Source organism: Corvus hawaiiensis, chromosome 1 (assembly GCF_020740725.1).
Source record: "Corvus hawaiiensis isolate bCorHaw1 chromosome 1, bCorHaw1.pri.cur, whole genome shotgun sequence".
Classification (NCBI taxonomy): domain Eukaryota; kingdom Metazoa; phylum Chordata; class Aves; order Passeriformes; family Corvidae; genus Corvus; species Corvus hawaiiensis.
Window position 1 is genome coordinate 65,474,264 of NC_063213.1, and position 18,835 is coordinate 65,493,098.

The window sequence follows — 18,835 nt, forward strand, 5'->3', positions numbered from 1 at the left end:
TTGCTCCCCACCTTCTGTGGCAAAGACATAGGAGCAGGATGTGATGAAAATGCCCTGAAGACCTTTCCCTCTGACTATAAATGCAGTTTATTCAAATTAGCCACTAACCCTTTTTTCTTCTCTGACCTTTCTCCTCCCCACTGCCTCTCTCTCACCTCTCTCTGATGAGTCCCACCTCTCCCAAGAGTTCGTTATTTTCAACAGCCTTTGCTGGTGCAAGCCAGCGGAGGTCAGTTAAAGAAAAGCTTGAACATCTTCAAGCAAGGGAGACTTTTCCCAGAGAGGCACCAGTGAACAGAGAATTTAAATTGGACCAGGGCAGGAATTTACCAGGAGCAAAGATTTCAGATTATTGCATTCATTTTAAGAAACAGCCACACCTCTTCAGTTTCGTAGTCAGTATTACAGCTCTGAGAGATTTCATTTTGGAGGTAGACCTCCGAGAAAAATAAGCTATTGGCAGGGGGGGATAGGAAGCAGTAAACAGCTCTGGGGATTGGGGAGCATGGTGCCAATTAAGAGAAGTTAGGTAAAGAAGAGTTCTATTCCACTTTGCAAGTGATTTGTACGTGTTCTGTTAATCCAGGCTACAATTCTCTCTCTGTAATGGACGTCCCCAGGGGACATTCAGGCCTGTGTTAATTGCCTTGGTGCTTGGCCAAGTTCGTTGTGGTTCAGAGAAGATACATTCTTGGTAGTAATTCCTGGGGGCCCAGATCTCCCTGTGGATGTAACCCATCCAGAGGGCCCCGCACATTAATATTCCTTGAATGGGCTGGGGCTCAAGACCAGTGCTCAGAGAAAAAACCTTCCTAATCTACATGTCCTTCCACTCAAATGATGCCAGTCCACATGTCCAAAGGTGCTCAGTGGGCCTAAGGGGCAGGGAGAGAGAGAGGACAGAGCCGGTTGGGCATCTCAGGTGACAGGCAAATATGCTTCCCCTCTCCTTCCTCGGGCAGGAGGGACATGAGCTACTGAGAAACTTAGCCAACAGCATGTGCCTCCATTTTGTTATTTGAATGGCAGCTATTTCTCACCCCAGTTAATGTGGAGCTAGATGAGTCTGAGAGGATGGAAAGTGCTAAAAGGAGCAGCTCGCTATAGGTCACCTGATTTCTTTATAATTTTTTTTTTTTTTTAAAAATTGCCTGTCCAGATGATGAATTCAGCTGGATATTTATTGCTGACTTTAATAAGGCATCTAGACTTAGCAAGGTAATCTTACTTATTACAGCATGTCGTGTTACAACTTATCATCATAACAGCTGTAACAAAATGTCAGTGCTGAAGGAATTTTAAGAACAGCTTTTTTATGGATGGAGTGGGTTCTTCCCTTGGAATTGGAATATTGCCACCAGAAAAACTGGGGGCAGTAGCAGTTTCTGTAGAGCAAGGTCAAAAGTCTCATCAGTGGCTTCTACAGAATCCATTTCCCTTCTTATTCTCAACTACACAGGTTTACAAAAGAGGCAACATGGCAGAGTTTCTTTATGTTGAATTTACCCTGCGGGCATGTGTGTGCTTGAAAACTCAGTGCAAACAGAAAGGGCTGCTGGGCAACACACTTGCTGTGCTCAATTAAACTTCTGCTTGATCTGAGGTTTAAAATCCTTTGGTAATAAGACTTCAGTACAAACCGACAGAAGGAGCTTGCCACTCTGCTGTAAACACGACGACACATCTGGGACAGGCTCGTGAAAGACACAGCTGGGGAATAACAACTATTTTTGCAGGATTCACTTGCTGGTTGGCATTTCTAGTTGTTATCTAAAACACTTGCACACTTTATTCACTTCTTTTCTCTAGTGATTTCTGAGCTTTTATGATGGTATGTTTGGTAGGTGAGAACAAAATCTGTTGTTAGATCAGCCCTGCAGTTCTTTCATTAAAATTACATGTGTCACTAGAACAATTTACAACAGTTTAAACAGATGATCCAAATCAAACAATGCTAAGCCGTGTTGCTATCAACCTCAGAAGTGTGGGGGAGAAAAATCTTTACTAGAGGGAAAGCCAGAAAAAGACTAAAAGGTATGTGACCAGGAAGAGGGGTATGAACATTAAAGAGCCAAATGCCAGGGCCTCGGACTGCTGCTGCTGCTCTCCCTGTTGCTCCTGCTTAAAAGTGCAAACAAGACAAAGCAAGAAATCTCACAGAAGACTGCTGAGGTTTTATGGAGCAGACACTGATGTGAAGCAGTGGCAGCCTGGGTGCTTTAGCTGAGCTGTGGCCTCTGCCTTTGACAAACAATTCCTGTGCTCGGAACCTTTCCTAGAGGATAGTGGAGGATGGGAACTGTGTGGCGACGATACCGGCTCAGTCAGCAAGCCCTCACTTCTCAGGCAGCACACTGGGTATGGGGAGCTGCGCTCTGTATCTGTTACAGCCACTCCTCAAACGGCATCAAGCTCTGCACTGGATTCCTGCACGTGTTTACCCTTCAGTGTACAGGGAAATTGAAAGCCTGGTAAAATGGTATTTCCAGCCTTTGTGCAGAGCCTGAAGCCCATGAAACATCTGCAATGCAGTTAGGATCTTTTCTTTCAGGCAGTGCTAAGAGGGAATGCAAAATCATCCCACAAAGTCATTGTGGTCAGGAATATAAGTGTTTTACAAACAGTATTATGGCTCTCTAGTTCCTGCAGACAACAGCAGTATCTCCCTACCAGTGACCAAGAATTCCACCTATTTACATGAACTGAGAATAAAGCATGAGATTTTTAACCACGGAAGAAAGCAATTCAGTTCTCCGAATGTAACCTTTCCACACATATTTAAAGACCTTTCCTTGTTATTATTGATGCCATGAAAGCTGTGATCACATAGGTCAAAAAAACTAAGCCATCTAAAACTGTACAGAAAGGGAATGGTGCTGCTTCACAAGTATGTGAGTTTCTAGGGGGCTTTCTTCACCTCTGGAAATAGGAAATATATCAGTGGTGAAAGAAAGTTTATCTGCAGTAGCAGGATGGATTGTTCATGGTGTATGTTTGGGCATCTGCAGACATTTATGCCAGCTGCAAAACCGAATGTGTATATCTAAAATAACTGTTCTTCAGTTTTAAGAGTAAATGACTTTTGAATCAAGTGATGCTGTTTTGTTTGTCCGTCCCTGCCAATACAAGATTGTTTTCTGCACTATATGCTTTTTTGCAAATGCTTGTTTCTATTTAGTTTAAAAAGCCTCAGTTGACACCCCCCCCCCCCCCCCCCTTTCCAGAAAACGTTTTGCTTCCAGTTTTATGAGGGGTTTTTTTTGGTGGAGTTTTCAAAACAGCATTGCTTTAACTTTGCTCTCTGTAATGGCTACAGAAGCCATTACATTTACAAGAACATTGGTCCTTGTAAATGCTGGTCTCTATCCTTCGCTGTTCAAAACTCCTTCAGTTATGAAGACTAGATCGTCTTTTGTTCTGTTTGAAATGTTACCAGCAGTAGCCTGAAAAGTGGTTTCCTTTGCTCTCTGTGGACTTAGACCCTGCAACATTGCCGATTTCTTTTAAAGATTTTTTTTTAAGACTTGTTTCACACTCTACTTTTGAAAATGGTGCTGAAAAAAAGGAAAAAGACAAACAACTGTGCAGTAGGGATAAAGTTACAGTAGTGTCATAATATGATCAAAGTTGCTTCTCACCTTGCGTGTTAATCTTCTCTTAATCTCTCGTTTTTCCTCCTGCTCCTCTTGCTCATTCCGGGCTGTAAAAGATTTACAGGGATCTCAGACTATGGACTCATCAAGCATGCACAGTTTGCAACAAAATAAGCCTTTCCATCACTATATTAATGTTTCAGGACCTCTCTGATGCACAGTATGTCCCTCTGGGGCTGGTGAACATCCTCGATCCGTAGCTACTGCGCTTCTTCACACGCTTCATAAAACATCTACAGCTTCCTTCCTTTCCCTGTGTTGGCACCTCTTCATGTGTGTCACTTTCTAGAAGGGCTGGGCAGCAAGCCAGCTCTTCAAAAAATGTTATCACCCTGCCCACAGGCCTGGCAGCCTCGGGGGGCTCAGCTATGATATGGTCGGATTCTGCAAGGTCAATGGTTGGAAAAGAAACACATGCTTATTTTTCCATTACAGAATAATTTCTTGCAGCTATTCTTTGGAGATATAGAAAAGGCCCTTTGGAATAGAGGTGCCAGGCAAATTGTGCAACTTCCCATGGCCTGAGCAGAGTTAAGGAGAGTGCATCCTTCCATCATGAGCTCTCAAAGTATCACACTGGAGCATAAAAGCACATTCTAGGGCAATAAACTTTCAACATTAAGTCAAAAGATCACATGCTACAAGTTCTTACCAGGGCATGCCTCAACTCTTCTCCCTCAAGAGCAAAGTAACATTTAAATACACTAACTCCTCTTCAATCTAGGAGCAGGCTGTCCTGCATTGTCTTTGCATTTACCAAAAGTCACTAAAATCCCAGGTTTCCAGGTACTCAGCTTCTCAATCAGTTAGGATCTGTCTCCACTGCTTTGGTGGATGGCTGAAATGCTCCTTACTCCAATCATGCTGGCACATAACAGGTGAGAGCAAACACAACTCATCAGCTTTTCCCGTAAGTACTCTGTGCTCCTGCTGGGATCCGGTTTTTGCTCAGCTAGGACTAGCTCAGGCAGGAATAACTCTCTGCAGGGGAGGTTATGGACCTCAAAGACCAGCTGAGGACAGGTGCCTTGATTTAAATTGTTAAACTTTGGACTGCACTAAACTCAAGGGGGAATCCCACCTTCCCCTCTATTGATCCTGCCGATGGAGCAAGCGCCTCCTGCAGAGAGGCAGTAACAATCCACCAGCCATGGCTTCTTCAGCTGTGAGAGCATGAGCCAGCACTCCCACTAGAAAACAGGAGCTTTCCCCACACAGAAATGAGACCTAAGGTTCAGAGACCACAGAAGCCTCTGAGCGGGTGAGGAGGGCATGGTAAAGTGTCAGGCTGGAAGCCAGGTTTCTTGCTGCTCAGGACAGTAGAGCTGATGGTGCTATCACAACTGCTCACTGACTTCAGCAGGACTGGGAAGTCTCCACCAAAGTAGACAAAAAACCTGTCAATGTTATGATATTTCACACTACACTTCTGATCTTTAAGTGCCATTTTACCAAAAATCCTGCTTATATTTTCAGAAGGAAGGAAATCAGTAGGGGAGTAAAAAGAACACAAGACAGCAGGGAGTCACAACTGTCTCTTTAAATGATCACTGGATATCTACACCACCACTTTCAATGGTTTCTGTCCCTACTGGGCTGGATTCTCTTCTAGCAAATGACCCTCTAGCAATTTTTTTCTTCCCTTTGTGTCTCAAATTTGGTGGAGTTGGTCCTGCAAATGCCTGCTTTCAGACACAGCACTAAAGAGAGTTAAAGAGTCCACACAGAGTGAGGGTAGAACTGCAAGCAGCCAAGGAGTTACGTATAAAACCCAGTTAGTTATGGCTATTCGTTTTTGTCCTTGGCATCTGATGTTTTTCTCTTCTTCTCACTCTCAGCCCAACCCACCTTCAGAGACAACCAGGCAGGCTTAAGACTTCAGGCAGGTAAAAGCTGGAAAATAGGAATACATTCTCCTTCCAAACTAGAAAGTGACTCTGTTTTAGCTATTTCGTTTAAGTTAGGTCATGCCCATCTTGTGAAGCTACAGAACTGATGCTTTATTTTATCTTATCTTATGTGTGGAGATTCTCTGTTCTCTAAACCTGTGCATCAAGGTGAGTGGGTCGATGTAGGTGTAATTTTCAAGCCTGACTTCTGTGCCAGTGTGAAATGTCCCCCAATATAGTTTGAGGCACTCAGAGCCTACCTAACCATCATTTTTCTGTGGAATTTATGCAACCCTGAATGTGCCAGGCTGATAACTGGACTACTTTTATCCACCTGTGAAGTGGCACAGGAGTGGTGCACGATGGGGGATTTGAGGCATCCTTCCTTATTCGCTTTGACAGCAAGAAAAAACTGTAAGGTGTTCTTTAGTCTTCAAACTAACCCTGCAGGTCTGGACTCCTCCCACTACATGCCTTTGACCTAAATCCGAGTCAGTGAATGGAATATACTTCAGTGAAGGACCCTACAAGAACCAGTTGTCTCTGCTCTGTTTCCTTGCTGTGGCTGCTGTGATCTTACTATCAGCAAGTAGCAGAACTTGGCAATGAATGCTTTGCCCTTGTAAAGATAACTCATAATTATTGCAGCAGCACAGAGCTAGGAAGCGTTCAATTCATGTATGAAGACTGGCTGTCCAACCACATTTTGCCTCATTTTGTCCCATCAGCATGGGCAGTAATACAGTTACACATATAATAGGAACATCATGGTACCAGACATGACATTTTCATCGGGGACATTTCAGCTTTAACTGAAGAGAAAATCCTGTTTAGTCTGCTCAAGAGCTTGGTAGGTTTTCTTTTGTCTGTGTGTGTGTGTGCGTGCTCCGAACTGGGCTTCTGCAAATTGCTTATGCAGAGAATTTACACTCTTTTTATTACCACTTCCTAAGTCTCTCTTTCCTGGCGCTCCATTATGTTTATTATAATTCTCCTTCTCAGAAGTCTAGAGGAAGGAGACAAAGTGATGTACAAACCAGAAAATATTTATATTTACTTGTTTAAGGGTAGAGCATGTTTATGCTTTCTTTTTTAAATTATGTAACTATTTTAATTTTTTTCTTTCCTGCTGTGGTTCACCAAAAGTCGGAATGCCTTGGAAATTGGAAGCTGTTTGTCTACCAAGACACATGTTTTGGGGCAGATCTTTGCTAAAGCAAGCTACAAAAATTCCATTTAGGAAATACAATATGGTTCTGGATTCAGGGTAGTATTTTCAAACATCCATGTCATTTAGGAGCCTTTATTCAATTAAAAAAGAAATCGATGTTTCTCAGGGGCTAATTCCTCTGAAATGTAAGACATCTTTAGGATGCTCTGTGACTGCTGTGCTTGGCAACCTGACCTTTAGGAATGTCTGCAAGGCACCCAGCTTTGGAGATGCTGCTCTCTGCTGATGCTGGTCCAAACGCTGCTGGCAGAGCAGGTGCCCAAGACCCCACTTCCCCAGTGCCAGGGCAGTGTTTGCTGGTCACGCACCAGTGCCAGGTGGTGCCTGACATGTGTTTGCTCATAGGTCCCAGATGACAACATGAGCTGCCAGAGAACTGGCCTCTGTCCCTCTGTGCCTGAGCCTGGCATCAGTCACGTCGCAGGTCCCCCTTCTCCAGCTGTTCTGCTACACCCCTGTGAGACAATCACATCTGGATGTGCCAAATATTTCCCCAGGTTCTGCCCCAGACCTCCTCCAGCAGGCAGTCACCAGAGTTAGGAGTAGACAGTAGGAGCACAGTTATTAAGAGAGGGCTGGTCCCCAACAAATGGCTTTTCGGGCAGCCTCAAGCTTGCCCATGCTGCTCTGCTGTCCAGTCTTTTCTCCTCTTTGCATTGACAGTGGTGTCTCTCTCCCTCTCTCTTTGCCTGCCACATGTAATAACATGAACAGATGAAAAGACCCTGCTGGGCATTAACACTTTCATTAATTTGCTAAGAATTTGATTTTGAAGTATTTAATAAATGAATTCTGCTGATTTTTTTGAGAATTAATCTTCTGCTACCACGTTTTTATGATTCTATACAATGCAGTTATTTGAACAAGAGAAGGTGAATTATGGACCTACCTAAGGAGACATTATGTGTAAGGTACCATTTAGGAATACCTTTTTCTGTAGTAGTTTTTGAAAATTGTCCTGGAAACATGTATTTACTAACTTAAAAGGGGAACAACTTGTTTCTTTTGTTTTCTGTTTCCAAAGTAGCAGCAACAATTAGATAAACAGCTTTTTTTTTTTTTTTTAATATTCAAACCACCTGCATGCTAGTAGAGAAACTGCCATTTTCTTCCTGCTCATTCATGAGGTTATGAAAGCTGGACTCAGTCCAGCTTCCCTTGAAGTCAGTGGCAATGTATCTGCTAACTTAACTTAGTTCAGGACTTCTAAATAGTATTTTGTCCCTTTAAAATATCACATGCTGAGAATCTACCAGCAAATTCTTGGCTGATTTAAAGGAAGAGTTTCAGGGGAACATTTCAGGGAAATAACCCTGAGTCACACTGGATTCTTTTTTAAATTGAATAAAGGCTCCAGCTAGTGTAGATTGCTGTGAAGATTTTTAGGAAAGCTAATCAAGCTATGCCCTAACGTCTTCACTAACTTACAATGGGATGCTCATCTATGTAAGTGCTGCATAAAGGAGGCTTTTCAGGATGATTGACCCCCTGTTTGGAATGTCATTCAGCATCTGGGTTTTTTTCTCCATAGGTTGTTTATTCTTGTAAATTTACTGACTCTGATTTTAAAGAACTGTTTCTGCAGATCTAGACGTTGTTGCAGACTTCCACTCTTATTTGCACTTATGATGCCCTTTATTATTTTATATTATTATTAGTGATGCTTACACAGAATAGTTGATATTAATAAAAACCACCAAATGTATGTGAAAGCTAACCCAAATTATCTGGCTTCAGTTTAAATGTCAGCAGAATCAGGACTTACGTTTCAGTATGTTCCTCTGCTCCAATTCTTCAGCAGTTGGCCTCTGGCTCAGTCGTCTGCGAAAAAAGTCCAAGATCAGTTTTTGGACCATATCATATTCTCCTCAGTTCTCTGTCTTGAAGAGTTACTTTGGGGTGTGAAAGGCAGAACAGAAAGCACTGACACTGCTCCATTATGTACTTGGAATGCCCAGACCATGCGTGACACACACCATGCTTCGCTTTCGCAGTTTCCTCTGTTTCCAACCCACGAAAGACAAAATACGTTATGTCATCTTAGGCATGACTCTCCCACCCCTACCCCAGGCAGAGCTGCTGAAAGCTAAGCCACACAGATGTCTCCACTTAATTTCCTTCCTTCCATGCCTGCTTCCTGACTTGCACAAGTATTTCTAGCTAGGATCCAGCTAACCCTCTCGCTGCCCTCTTGCCAGCCTCCTGACTGTGCCCTGTTTGTTCACACAGTTTGAACACACAGGCACAGTCCACAGAAAAAACAAGGGACTGTTTGGCAGCACTGAGGGCAGAACAATAGCAGCCCTCCTCCTCCTCACCACACTCACTTCCCTCCTCCTTCTCTTGTGGCTTTTATTAAATCCTATATTGAAGGATCAGTGTGACTTGCTAGTCAACCTGTACATAACAGGGTCACAAACCCCACAATCTAATTACAAATGGGGACTCTGTACATAGGAATGACCTGAATATTCAGAATACAAAGCAAGCACAGAAGGGTCTTTGCAAAACAAAGCAAACCAGAGAGATGACATCAGAAGTCAGCACTGTTGGGCATCCTCAAACTCTTATCCGAGTCAATGGGAGTTTTGTCAATGATACCAATGACAGGACAGAGCCTTTCCTTCCTTCAGACTTGGTCATTCTGAGACATTTCCAACTTGAGGGCCCCAGTCTCTGCCAGCTGGACCAGTTTCCCTGCACGTTACTGGGCACTGATAAGAAATGATAAGAATGCTGCATGGCTTCATCTTCCACAATGAATGTTTCCCTGACCCTGGGCACAGCAGCTCCCTGAAATGGAGCTCGCTCTGCAAGGCTGTATGAGAGATGTCTGACAGTGGCTCCTCAGCACACAGGGGCTCAGCTGCTGCTGCATACTCATCCCCAGCCTTCTCCAGAGCCAGAAGCTCATTTGTGTGTCAGTTCAAGACCCCTGCCCCTTACACTGTGTGCAGAGCACAGGGCTGAATGAAGAAAAAGCAGAAGGTAGGAGCCCACCTCCTACACCAGCTCTTTGAAGGCAGAAGCTTTACAGGCACCTGATTTTAGAGTCTGAAGACTTCCACCAGCAGAGGTGATACCAGCCATATGTCCTTTGGGGGCACTTTACACCAAGAAAGCAAAACAGCAGAACACAGCCCTATTTCAGTGTAGAATTTGGAGTCAGGAACTTTGTCCCTTTCTCATGGCAGATTAAACATTTATCTCATTATAAAATTGTTAAAAGGGACAGAAACTGATCCTTAATTCAGAAGTAAAGAATGTCTGCAATGTACTTTGAAGACGGAAAGTGCTACTCAAGTGCTTGCTATTACCATCTTTAAACTTCTAGCTGTTGCTAATAGGAGACTTTGCCTTAGACTACAAAGCAATTAAAACTACTTCATTTGTAGCAGCACATGAGAACCAAAAAGAAAAAGTTGGCACTCTCATCCCCACCACGTGTGTCTGCAGGAATTGTGTTATAAATGTTTTCAATCCCTCATGCCATGATGCTTTTCAAGAGGATGGATCAAAGGGATGTTCAGGAAAAACTCCAGCCATCCAGCATGTGGATGGCTTCTACAGAAACCAACATCACAGTAAAAGGAGAAAGAAGAAAAAGCTCCACAAAAGGTCCTCCCCTTTCCAAGAAAACAGAGATTGAAGGACTCAGATAACTGTTCTGTCAGAACAGTTCACGCTAGGACGTTTCTAACAGAAGGCAGAAGTTTTATCTTCCTACAGAAGTGATTTGCAACAAGGATCAAGTCTTCCATGTGTTTAGTGAGGTACCTACCATGAAGTACGTGCATTTAAACTAAGCTTTTAACCCCATGTTACCGAGTCATTGCTTCCACACACGAGGACAGAGATTTCCTCCAAGTACGCCCTTGTTATTATATGCACCCTCTACTCCTGTGCTGCTCAGGACCTATAGACCATGGGATTCTTCCCCGCAGTGTCTGGTAAGGCCCCTGGCAAAAGCCAACCATGTTCCCCATCAAGAGCCAGATTACTTTGTAGAGCCCATTATCCACCTTTTTCAGTCTGCAGAGTGCTCCTGCCTAAATGGTGACCACCATTTTTAAGTGATGCACAGCAGAAAAAGCCATGACACTTTGGATAGATTCATTCACGGATTATCAATCACTTCTGGAGTTTTACAATCCCAAGAATTTTTAATAATGTGATTTAGGCAGTAGGAAAAGCTAAGGTATCCTTGTAGTGGAACAAAATCTTAATTAGTCCTTACAGTGCAAGTAGTAAAGCAATGCTGGAGGGCGAAGAAGGTCATGAATAGAAGCTGTGGAGGTTTCTGGCCTCCAATACCCCCATCTGCTTTCATCTCCATGAACTGCTGTTACATTCCCATTACCATCATCCTTTGGGACTGACTGAACCTGCTCTTGCTCCTTCATTGTAAGTCCCTCCTTGATGAGCTCTTCAAACAAACCCAGCCCCTTCCACAGCCCTTCCCTTCCAAGTTCTCACAATTATCTCTTTTCATGGCCTCTTGCTCATTTAATTTAATTTCTTCTCATGCTGTTACAGTGACTTCTGCCCCCAAACTATCAGGGCTTTACAACCACCTCCACCAGCTCCTCAGAACAGCACCATTTTAGCTCTGTTTTCTTGCCTCCTAATTTCTAGGTTTGCCAGATGTTGAACAGCTGTTAACATCTCTGTTACTCTTTCAAAATCTTGATACTAGTTACAGATAATGTAAATCAAGAAACACAAGCAGCTCTTGCTTTATTACTATGGCTGTAAAGACATGTTTTTTTCTTTCACACTAAATTTCAGTACACCATCTCCAGCATACAGCTCTGACATTGGCAAACACCAGTGGTGATAGCTCCCCTCTTCTGCCTTCCTTCCTGTGCTGCCGAGAATAAAAAGTTGTTAATGAAGCCCACCTAGCTTGCAGAGGTTGATTTCAGTGGTTTGATTGCTGGCTTGCTGCTGTGCCTTATTTAATTTAATATCACAGGGGCTGCATGAGGCAGTCAGGAGGCCACAGGTCAGCAAAAAGGTGTCTCATTAGCAGCACAATCAGAATAAATGGGAGAAAATGGAGGTGAGGAAGGAGCCTGGTGCCATGGCAAAGAATGGATCTGCTTGTGCACACTGTAAGGATGGAGTGGGATGTGTGCTGCTGCTGTTGATCAGAAGGGTAACTCCAGATGTTTCATGAAACTGAGTGCAGGTGTCTAAACAAGGAAGAGGCGAGACAGACCTTAACAAGTAACCACCTCTAACAACACTTTCTGTGTTTAAAATCCCTTGTGTGAACATGCCTGACCTTCACTGTGCCATCCGTACAGTTCTGCAATATGCTTCAGGCATTCAAGAGGGCAGGAAAGTTTTTTGTAATTTGTGCTTTACAGTGTATTGCTTGGTTTACACTCCATATGTTTTTGCAATATTGATTACAACAGTTTTGCAAATACACTGTGACAAAGGTTTTACTACAAAGGAAACCTTCCTAAGATTTATGGTGATGTAAGGAAAGCCTTGCTAGGATTTCACTGAAAAAAATCATATCCAAATGAGATTGTCAGTGAAAAATAAAAAGTTTTCTCACATTTACAAAGATAAACCCAACAGCAAACCAGTTTTCTGAATTAATTGCCTGCATGATCAAATGCATCACACTCCTTGTGCTAGAAAATAAGAGCTGAGCAGTTCTTCATGAGGACAGTGTACAGTAGGGCTTATTTTGTTGGGAGGTTTTTTTTGTTTGTTTGCTTGTTCTTTTGAATTTGCTCTGGGCTGGACCGGTCACATTATGGCAGATGAGTAGGAGTTTGGGGCCAGAAGGGACAATCATGCAAAATCAATTGCTGTAGATCTAAAATATTGGCTGGTGCGGGTATAATCTCTTCAGGGAGCAACAGGAAAGAAAGGCAGCATTTTTGCTGATGGATACTACTGTTTGGAGCTTCCCCAGCAAACCAAGAACTCAGAATGAAAAGGTTCTGCTCCATGTGTCAGTGTTCTGCAGATGCAATACAAGGGAAAACATCTCCTTGAGCACGACAAAACACTTAAATGAAGTACACAGTGATGATTAGCCTGCTCTGCAGTGTGGCCATTCCCTGAGGGTTCTCAGGACAGCAGCCAACCCATTGTGGGGCCTCGGCTCAGATTTTTGCAGCCCTTTGTCTGGCAGCACCTTTGAATAAAGATGCTCCTGGCTGCCTAGGCTGTCCCCTACCAGGACTCATGGATTTTCACTCTTTGATCTCTTGTTTTGCTGTGGATGAGTTTTAAGAAAAAGATGGTTCACACCATCCAGCTTGTTATGTGAACAGGATGATGTGGGATATGTATTTTCTGTGTACCAGGAATTAATCTTTGCCTCTGTCCAGAGGACAGGAAAATTTAAGAGCCTAGCGTGGGCTCATACGCAAGTATAATGGCTGGATATAATACACGGCTTGCCGGAAAATGATTCCCCACACACTTGCCAGGCTTATTAACTGTGAGTGTTTGCAGACATGAAAGGCAGAACCTAGCAGCTCTCTAGTGCTTAAATGGTGACATCTGGTGTGTGTGACCCATCAGCAGGACTGGTGGATATGGCAGGGCCCACAGCAGTATGGTGAGATGTCCAGAATATCCCCAAGGCATCTCTGAGCCAAGTCATGCTCACACAGCTGCTCCTCATGACTTAAGTCACCCTGATGTAAAATAACGTCTGAGCACAGTGGGGCATAACCTCTGGAGCAACTCCTGAAATTGTTCTGTACGTGAAAATATCTTTAATCAGCTGCGACTGGGCTCATACTACCCTAGACAGTGCTCTAACAGAGCAGTAAATCTGTGCTGGACATGTGAGAAATCAGCTGCTACAAAGAACTACTTTTCACATTGTTCTTTAGCTGACATAAGTGAGTGTGACTGAAGCCAGTAGAACTGTGCTGATTTACATCAACAAAATAATTCCACATGAGGAAAACTCAATGGGAGTAGAGAGTCTTAATTTACCTTGCCTTTCCCAATAATAATAATGCTGATAGCAAAGCAGAATTGATGAAGTAAAGGCTATCAGGGGCCCTTTGCAGTCCCATGACGCATACAGAAAATTCAGAGAAAAAGGGAGTAGAAGAAAATCTTGTATTTGCTTCTACCAGTTAACTGTTAGCAGAGGGCAGGAATGAACTACCTCCTTTCCTTACATCACAACGAGCAAAAAAATCATTGTAAGCCTGGAGGTCCACTTTCTCTGAAGTGTCAGCCTAGATATTGCCAGCCAGCCTGTAGAGTCTACAGAGGACTGTCATTCTCCTAAACAGGATTTATAAAATGGGATTAAATACAGTTTTATCAATGAGTGAATAAACTGAAAGCATATTAAATAGAAAATCCCTACCCAAAGAAGCAAGTGTAACAGTTTTATACCAATAAAATTCTTGTACTAGAGTCCATTAAAATGTTGGCTAATCTGTAGGATTATCACTTTCTTTAAACTCACTCACAGGTAAGTGTGACAAGTCTCCTGGTATCAGTCATGATAATACGCTTTATAACTCCTTTTCCTGAGAAATTAGGGCAATAAAACCATAAGGAGTGTTTGCCACGACTCAGCTATCATGTATTGACTGCTCTGCACTTCCCTGTTGTTTTAAAATATTTAGCCTCTGGGAGATGGTGGTGTTTCTGCAGCTACAAAGAAGCCTATGGCAATGACTAAAGCAGACCAACATGAGCCAAGATGCCTGTTCATCCCTAGGAAAATGGGTGAAGCATCACTGTGACAGAGTGTAGCAGAGAACTAGTTAGACAATTTTGGTAGGAGGTGTTTGCTTTGGGTGAAAATCTAAAAAATTGCTAAGTGTCAGTTGAAGATAAAAGTACTTTCTGACGGTGCCTTACTGGTATCCCAACATGTTCCCTGGACTGGACCATTTGATCCAGGATAGCTGCAACAGTCCCATATGCCTGGAGGAGAGAGGCAATGCTTTTGCTCAGCATTAGTGCACTGCAAGAAATACAGAACAGTCTGGAATGTGAGCCAACCAAATTACAGTTCCCATAACACACCTACAGTTGTGGTTCCAGCTGGGCTCTACAGGAAAATCAGATTTACAACTAAAATTATTCAGACTTTAATTCAGGCTCTAAGCAGTCATTTACTAACCCCCAAAATTATCCTTATCCCAGACTTGATTTTGTGTTGAGAAACAGCTTCAATATAGACTTTAAAGCTCCGATTAGTCTCGATTGCAGTGAGGATTTTTGGGAAAACTAATCAGCAAATTTTCTGCTTGCTCAAGCATCTGTGCATAGTGAAAAATATAACCAAGCTGGCCCTTTGTTTAAAACTCCTAAAAGTGACCAATTTGTTTTCCCATTATTTAGATCATGTGAATCTATTCTTGAGTCATGGCTCAAATGATGTTGTTTTTTCTGTTTCAGTTCACTGAGGGATTGAATTATTATGATTTTGATTTATTCTTTGGAAAGTTACAAGCTTCCCAAGAAAGAACTGTCTGCCCAGAGTAGGTCTCCTGGGAAAAGAGAATCATATTCAAAATGCAGATTTTGACAATTCATTAAGTTTGCATAAGGTTAAAATCTTGTTCATCATATACGGAAAAAATTTCTTTAAAATACCCAAATAAAGCAGAATTATCTTGGGCCATGATGTCTGTATTTTGTTAAAAGAAATAAAGCAATGACTAGATAGCTCTATAACTCTGACTAGAAACAGTGTGAATAATGACATACCCAAGTCATCAGTCTTCCATTAGACCACTATCACAATGCAGACACCTGCATTTTCCCAAGGAATCACTTCATTTCTTTTCCAAAGATAAAGCCAAGCAGTGACAGACACACAAATTCAAATTTTGGCCCCCTATTCAATAATACTAACTGCTAAATGCCTACTGGTTTGTGGAACATTGCAAGATCGTGCCTCACACCTCAAGCTCTAAAATGGAGTCTCCTCCGTTTCATTACTGTGCTGTTCCATTAACGTCAAAGCTCTCAGCCAAATGCTGGCTGTTCACATAAAATATGATCATGTAAGTTTAAATGATTTAAAAAAAAGAGACATGGCTGAATTAAGATCATTATACCACATAGGCTTTGCAGCATTATTTCTCAAATCTCTTATCCCTAGTCCCAAGAACAAAATATCCAACAACTGCAGTAGACAAACAAAGAACAATCCTTTTTAGAAGAGGGAATTTACTATGTATCTAATTCAAGAATGTATTTTTGGAACAATAAAAGTGGGATATTTTTGAGTACTAGAAATCCGGAGGGAGAAATGTACTAAATGCTGGTTGAAAAATCTAAAGCATGCCAGAAAAAACAGATGGATGTTAGGACCCATTGTAATGGAGAAAAAAATGTTCTAAAACGTTAGCTATTGTCCTTCTGTTGTCTCTACAGCATTGTGAGAAGACACTTGCTTCACCAAATGTAATAATATTGAATTAAAAGCTGATTTTACAAAGCTACAGAGATCATAATTCACAGCTCAAGGTCAATCTATGAATGGCTTGAGTAAAATGGCACCAAAAATAATCAATCTGAGCTGAACAGATATGCTTGCTGTCTATAGACATTATTGAATGGTTTCTTTTAAAATCTCTTCTCTCTACAGTAATGTTGTTTTGTCTCTGAGAACAAACATACTTACAGCAATGAGTCTTTAAAGATACGTTTTTGAAGTAAAGATCTAGAACCTGAACCTTAGGCCTTAAGCTTTAGTTGCCTTACACCTCAGAGCAAGTTATTTTTTTTCTGGTTAAACTGTTTTCCTCCAAACACTGGTTTTTGACAGCTTCTCCTACCAGCTTCTGCACTTACTCAGTTTTGAAGTGCAACCTTGTACTTGGAAGATCTGTAGGAGACCAGATCACCAGCACTATATTTGCAAAGGTGTTCCCAGTCTCCTGCTGCTGAAGGGTTTCATGGAGTATCCTATGGACCACCCTGCCAAACAACAGACCTGAGTTGGGGGCCCAGACTCCTTCAGCTCTCTATCACCCAGCCAAGCCAGCTGTGACTGGAATCGTGACACCACCCCGGTATTTTTAGCAACTTGGATTAAACAAATCTGGGGTCTCTCTAGTTTCCAGCACACATGTGCTTCTTCCCATAAAAGTTATACTCTCAAAAGCAGAGGCATCTCTAAGTATGAGCCAGAAGAGCAGAACCCCCTTCTCTGTTGGAATTTTCCCCACCCTGGCTCTCAATGCTCAGGGAAGCTTGGATGTTGGAACGTATTTCATATAGGAATAAAGCAGTTATTCCTCTATGTATGTGGCATGGCCTTGGGATGGCGACAAAAACCAATGCTTTAGGTGGGAAGAAGTTCTGTGGGACCAGGGAAGAAAACATGGAGGTAGGCTGAGGGATGACAATGGAAGTACAGCCCCACTCCGCAAAGCTCCTCACCTAAAGCCCCAGTGATCTTTCCCAGCAACACTCTCTTCTAAGGATCCCCTTCTGAGAAATCTGCTGTCACAAACTTAAATGCAACGTATCCTGAGGAGCAGCTGCTGGCTCTGAGGAAAGGTTGAGGGCTGAAACACATCATGGAGGAACCATCTTCCCTACATTTAGTTGAAGATCAAACCCCGTTGTAGACCTCTGTGGACCACAGTGGCTGCATGATGTTTATCTATGGACCACAGTGACTGCGCATACCTGACCCGTACATCAGCAAGTATGTTACACCTCTAGCACTGCCAACATGCAGTATGTTTAACAAAAAAAGCAGCAGCATCACCTTATCTTCTTATTCACATACACACTAATACAACTGTAACCCTAAAATATCAAGCCACGGACATTTTAAACATGTAAACAAATAAACCAACTTTGCTTGGCAGTCCAAGTAATCTGTGACCATCATGGAAAATCTCAATCCAAAACATAAAAAGCTGTTCATTTTAAGGAAGGAAATCTGGGTGGGGAGCTTCACCAGCTTGCTGATGTCAATCTCAACATATGCATGGCCAACTTGATTAAATCTCCTCTGTTACTACAGCACCTACAGACCACTCAAAGAACAGAGAGAGGAATTACCATAAAATGGGTTGGAAAGGACCTTAATGATTATCTAGTTCCAACCTCCCTGTCATGCGCAGGAACACCTTCCACTAGACTGTTACAGTGGGGATTACTGTAACACGCATATATCAAACCAGGAGTCCCGTGGAAAAGAAATATCTATGGACAGATTCTTGGTAGATGATTCAGAGATGTTTATTTCTCCAGCCGCATGGCCGGGGCTCTGCCGAGGAACTGTTCCAGTCACGGACCAAGGGTCCTTCTGCCCGCGCAGGGAACACAAACCAACCAATGGGAACGAGGCTGAGCAGGGGCAGGGAAGCCCCGTGTCTGTGCCCTCAGGGCCCCTCTCCCAGGGCTACATGGCAGGGCTAGACCAGGTTGCTCAAAGCCCTATCCAACCAGGCCTTGAACACTTTCAGGGATGAGACAACCCCAGCTTCTCTGGGCAACCTGTTCCAGTGTCTCATTACCCTCACAGTAAAGAATTTCTTACTAATATTTAATCCAAACCCACTGTCTTCCAGTGTACAGCCCTTGTCCTATCCCTACGTGCCCTCGTAAAATGTCCCTCTCCAGCTCTCCTGCAGAACTCACTTTAGGCACTGTAAGGCTGCTCCAAGGTCTCCCTGGAGCCTTCTCTTCTCCAGGCTGAACAACCTCAGGTCTCTCAGCCTGTATCACAAACTCCCTGACCATATTAGTTTGTTGTAGACCATTTTACCAGTGCCAGCATGAAAGGCAAACGAACAATAGTGCAGAAATAAAATTCATCTCCAAATAGGCACTTTACACTGGTAATGTCCAAAAAAACCCAACTTACACACTTTCTGCTAAATGAATCAAAAGCTAAAATACCCAGTGACTTGGAATAGCCACAATATAGGAACTCCAAATAAAACCTTTCATAACAGAAGTTGGCAGTGTTAGCAATTCAAAACTATGGTAATTCAGTTTCTAGTAGAAAAGATGCATAGGAAATAGCACGGTGCCCATACTTCGTCTTGTTACTGAAGTGGAAATTCCTGGAAGGGAACAAATTC

The 18,835-nt window shown here is 42.8% G+C and overlaps 1 protein-coding gene across 9 annotated transcripts in view; it reads right to left on the reverse strand.

Annotated features, from left to right (window-relative positions):
* Positions 1 to 18,835, reverse strand: part of PHACTR1 (phosphatase and actin regulator 1) — a 307,511-nt gene that overhangs the window by 12,896 nt on the left and 275,780 nt on the right. For all 9 annotated transcript variants that reach the window (XM_048308918.1, XM_048308907.1, XM_048308880.1 and 6 more), the window contains 2 exons: positions 8,539 to 8,594; positions 3,639 to 3,700 (listed from right to left, as the gene is read on the reverse strand). In XM_048308918.1, the coding sequence (XP_048164875.1) occupies positions 3,639 to 3,700; positions 8,539 to 8,594 (118 nt within the window). The remainder of the gene's footprint in view (positions 1 to 3,638; positions 3,701 to 8,538; positions 8,595 to 18,835) is intronic.